At 42.8% G+C, this 4,623-nt stretch overlaps 1 protein-coding gene across 5 annotated transcripts in view; it reads left to right on the forward strand.

Moving 5' to 3' along the window:
• Sb (serine proteinase stubble) overlaps positions 1–1,606 on the forward strand; it is an 81,584-nt gene extending 79,978 nt beyond the window's left edge. For all 5 annotated transcript variants that reach the window (XM_069325356.1, XM_045745224.2, XM_045745223.2 and 2 more), the window contains exon 8: positions 1,152–1,606. In XM_069325356.1, coding sequence (XP_069181457.1) covers positions 1,152–1,310 — 159 coding nt within the window. In that variant the 3' untranslated portion in view covers positions 1,311–1,606. The remainder of the gene's footprint in view (positions 1–1,151) is intronic.
• The last annotated feature ends 3,017 nt before the right edge of the window (positions 1,607–4,623 follow it).

A 4,623-nucleotide genomic window follows, 5' to 3' on the forward strand; every position in this document is an offset into this window, starting at 1 on the left:
GGACCGAAACGTCGTCGTCCCTTCACTTTCTAGTGTGTGGATTGGTCAACATACTTCAGCCACGTTATTGTGACTCATCGCCTGCTTGGCCCCTTCATCTCAAAATATATAAAAAAAGACATGTCTTTCAGTGAGGCTGATGATGCACAGTCAACAAGGCTCTGTTGGTGATCCACTAGAGTACTCCCCTAGTTGTGCTTGCGGGGGTTAAGCTTCGGCTCTTTGGTCCCGCCTCTAAACTGTCAATCAACTGGTGTACAGGTTCCTGAGCTTATTGGGCTCTATCATATCTACATTTGAAACTGTGTATGGAGTCAGCCTCCACCACATTACTGCCTAATGCATTCCATCTGTTAGTGTGTGTGTGTGTGTGTGTGTGTGTGTGTACTCACCTAGTTGTACTCACCTAGTTGTGTCTGCAGGATCGAGCATTGACTCTTGGATCCCGCCTTTCGAGCATCGGTTGTTTACAGCAATGACTCCTGTCCCATTTCCCTATCATACCTGGTTTTAAAATTATGAATAGTATTTGCTTCCACAACCTGTTCCTGAAGTGCATTCCATTTTCCCACTACTCTCACGCTAAAAGAAAACTTCCTAACATCTCTGTGACTGATCTGACTTTCAAGCTTCCATCCATGTCCCCTCGTTCTGTTAGTATTCCGTGTGAACATTTCGTCTATGTCCACTCTGTCAATCCCTCTGAGTATCTTATACGTTCCTATCATGTCTCCCCTCTCCCTTCTTTCTAGTGTCGTAAGGCATGTGTGTGTGTGTGTGTGTGTGTGTGTGTGTGTGCGCGTGTGCGTGTGCGTGTGTGCGTGTGTGAGCGTGTGTGTGTGTGTGTAGCTTTACCTTCTATTTAAAACCTTATCTCCAACAATATATACTCCAGCGCGTATTTGTTCTTGAATTTGATATTTATGTCTAATATTTTATATTTATACACTTATTTTACTGCTAATATCATCAATTAGTATTACTTTTTAGTCTTAAAAATAAAGTATTACTAGCTTTAATAATACTGCTTTTTTATTTGATGTGAAGCTTCCACTGGAATATTCCACAGATACATTATTAACTTCTTTTCATGACTTCTGTTTTATTGAGAGTAAAGCAAGTTCTGTTGCCTGATGCCTGTTGTTCCGCAGGGCGACTCTGGAGGCCCGCTACAGGTCCGGGGCGCCGACGGCCGGTACTTCCTAGCCGGCATCATTTCCTGGGGGATAGGTTGTGCCGAGCCCAACCTGCCTGGAGTCTGCACCAGGATCTCCATGTTCGTCCCCTGGATACTGGAAAACGTCACTTAGACGCCCCCTTCCCGCCCACCTCGAGTGCGTCGCCTGATGTTCCATTCGTATCGTCGAGGTGTCCATCCCAAAGATGGTCACTTAGGTGTAATTTCACACCTGGCGATCCAAAAAGGCCACCTAGACCCACCTAGATCCAAGCAAACACGTCACCTTCTGGATCTTCTAGATCTGGATCCTCTGGATCTTCGAACACGTCATCTAGATGATTGTATACGTGTCACCTAGTGTTCAAACGTAGCCATAAATATATAGAAATATTTCTTATCTAGGAGAGCATCTGCTAGATTTTTTTTGTTTAATATCACCTCGTCACTGTTTGACCAACATCACCTGCAAGCTTTAACCTGTGTTAGCTCTCTCCATCACCAATAAGAAAACCTCTCGTTAGGGAATTGCAGATGATCTGTCTCTCCCGGAGGATGGCAGATAGTCCCCGAGGACGTAGTCTACGAGGAGGACTACAGAATCCTCCGGAAGACATCGTTTAGTGGGACTTAGGTAGCTCCTCAGGAGGGCATCACCTAGACACTTCTTGTGTGCAGATAAAATGATAACATTATTTATCTGATACACGTAAGAAGCTGCAACAGAAGGCAAGACTCTACATAAACTAGTGAACACGATTGTGCCTTCATATGAAATGAATTCTTATATATATATGTATATATAAGTTAATGTCTCAGGAATGATCACCATCCTAATATTTATGGTAATAGTGTTATAAGACGGAACACATTGTGTATCATACGAGTAGTTACGCTCACCACCACCTTGAACCAGTGGCGCTGATGTAGCTCTCCGACGTCACAAGGGCGACTCGTTGAGGACTTGACAAGAACGGAACGCGTTAGTAAGACGTTCGTAAGACACAGTCATTATTAGGGTATGTGATACTTAGACTTGTCTCACGCCCTTGAATTCCCCAACTTTAAGTGCTACTTGAGACTAGTGTCATTAGTGAAGTGAGGTGTCGCCTTGAGTGCTTCATGACAAGTTGCTGAAAAAAAGTTGTGTCACATTGTCTCTAGTTGTTCTGTTATTGTTGCAAATATTGATATTATATATATATTTATACGCCCTTGATCGAGCCTTTTGCAACAAGTGTACAAGCGACCCTCTCGTGCAAGCCATCATCTTGCACGACTATGTACACGTCTTGTTGCTGTAGCTGTTTAGTAAGTAAGACACAAGTGCCATTACTGCTCCCTCTGGGCTTTCAACACCATAATCCGGAGACCTTGAACATACCTCTTATGTACACTCAGCCCTGTGTTGTACTCTAAAGGTACATATTTCCCTAGATAAATATATATATATATTGCTGCTAAATATATGATGGGTAGTTTTGTATGTATAGTTTAATGTATAGAACTTTGCTTGTGTTGATAATACACGCAGTTGTCATAAACGTTGTGTTTTTAGAGTTTGTCTGTCCCAGGTTGTTATTCATTGTAGTGGTTATGTTTGTGTGTATAATGTTGTGTGTATAATGCACAGGTGTGTCCGGTACACGCCTCGTGGCCACACCAAGGTCCGTAGCCACACCAAGGCTTGAGGCCACACTAAGGCTCCTTGGTGTACATGTACATCACTGGCGTGTTCAGCAGGACTTGTGTACAATACCTGCAGGCCGGGTTAGACAGGGGCTACCAGCAGGGTGTGAATGTGAGTGTATGTGAATGTGTGTGTGAGAGAGAGAGAGTCTGGTTGTGAAAGGACAAATCAAACATTACACTAGGGAACAAGATGGTGGGCGAGCGTAGAGACCAAGATACAGCAGAGTACAGTGCTGGTCACTGCTGGCCACTGCTGGTCATCTCCACTCACCTGAAGACCTCAGCATCCTCACTCCCCTCCTCCCTCCCTTCTCACCACCCTCCCTTCTCACCACCCTTCCCTTTCTCTCTCACCTTCCTCATAATGATATCCACTCACTCCCTCCTCACCTTAATTTATTCACGCTCCTTCAACATTCCTGTTAGCCTTTCACAAGTTTTTACCATTTTTGGACTCATAATCTTTGTTAGTTGATTGAAACTCCTGTTGATGTTTGTAAAGTCTGTGTGCAACACTGCAACTCAAATTTCAATACTGTTTTGTGAAGAGACAGATTTGGAATTTTTTTTTGTTTGCAGTGACCTGATGGCTGCTGTCTATAGTGACGGTGGTGAGGACAGGAAGAAGCCCTGACGGTCACTGTCTATAATGACAGTGATAAAGCCAGGAAGCTTAATTTGTGGCTTGTGAAGAGTTTCCCCCTCTTCTAGTTATTCAGTGTTTTCCTTTACATTTCCAACTAGCATTGTGCTAACCCCAACAGGTAGATTGATCCATTGGTATACTACTTCTCTGGGAGAAGCAAACAGGACAGTCTCAGAGGCCACAGTCCTGAAAGGGGAGGAGGGTGACATAGGGGGGGGAGTATATATATAGAGTATACTTATCACTGTATACCTGAAGTATACTCATCACTGTACACCTGAGGTATATCGTAGACTTTGTGTAATATTATTTGTGTAAATAAAATAAAATTACAGAGTTGTTTAAATAATCCCATCTCTTAATGTTGCTTTGGTTAAATATTGCTTCTATATAATATTGGGTTTATGTAATATTGAGTCTATATAATGTTATATAGCATTATATTACAACATTATATAACAGCCTAACTGTTCATAGTTATGTATTCTTAATAGATTAATATGAACAGTTAGGCTGTTACATACTATTGGGTCTATATAATATTGAGTATATACTATTGGGTCTATATAATATTGATTATATACTCTTGGGTCAATATAATATTGGAATGTCACTGGCGACGAGACAGGGAAGTCAGGACAAGTATAAAGGGTAAATGGGATGGCAGTATTGGACGGGCTCACCATAGCCCGTGCTACATGGACATTTCGTTCTGAGTAGCTAAATCTAAAGCAACAGTAACGGCAGTATTGGCGTTCCTGTGACCACTGTGGCTGCTGGGTTCCTCCTGCGACACATATTCCGTCCTTCATGTGAGGCTTCGATTCTCCTCTCCGAAAGTCGAGGCGGATTCCCCCCCCCCTGAAGTTACATCATTGTCACACATGTGGTAATCTTGATAGGTAAAGTGGCCCTTGAGGAGGAGTTTATTCGCAGTCTGGAGCAAATTGTCATAAGAGCAATGTGTTAACTGAACAGCGGAAGAACTGGGTGCTGCAAATAGCCTAATCCGAGGAGATTGGAAGGTAATCAAGTAAGGTGAGGTTATTATGAGTAAATGACTATTAGTACTTGGAGGAGATTGGAGGAGAGAGTGAAAAAACGTAGC

The sequence above is a fragment of the Procambarus clarkii genome, chromosome 16 (genome assembly GCF_040958095.1).
Source record: "Procambarus clarkii isolate CNS0578487 chromosome 16, FALCON_Pclarkii_2.0, whole genome shotgun sequence".
NCBI lineage: Eukaryota > Metazoa > Arthropoda > Malacostraca > Decapoda > Cambaridae > Procambarus > Procambarus clarkii.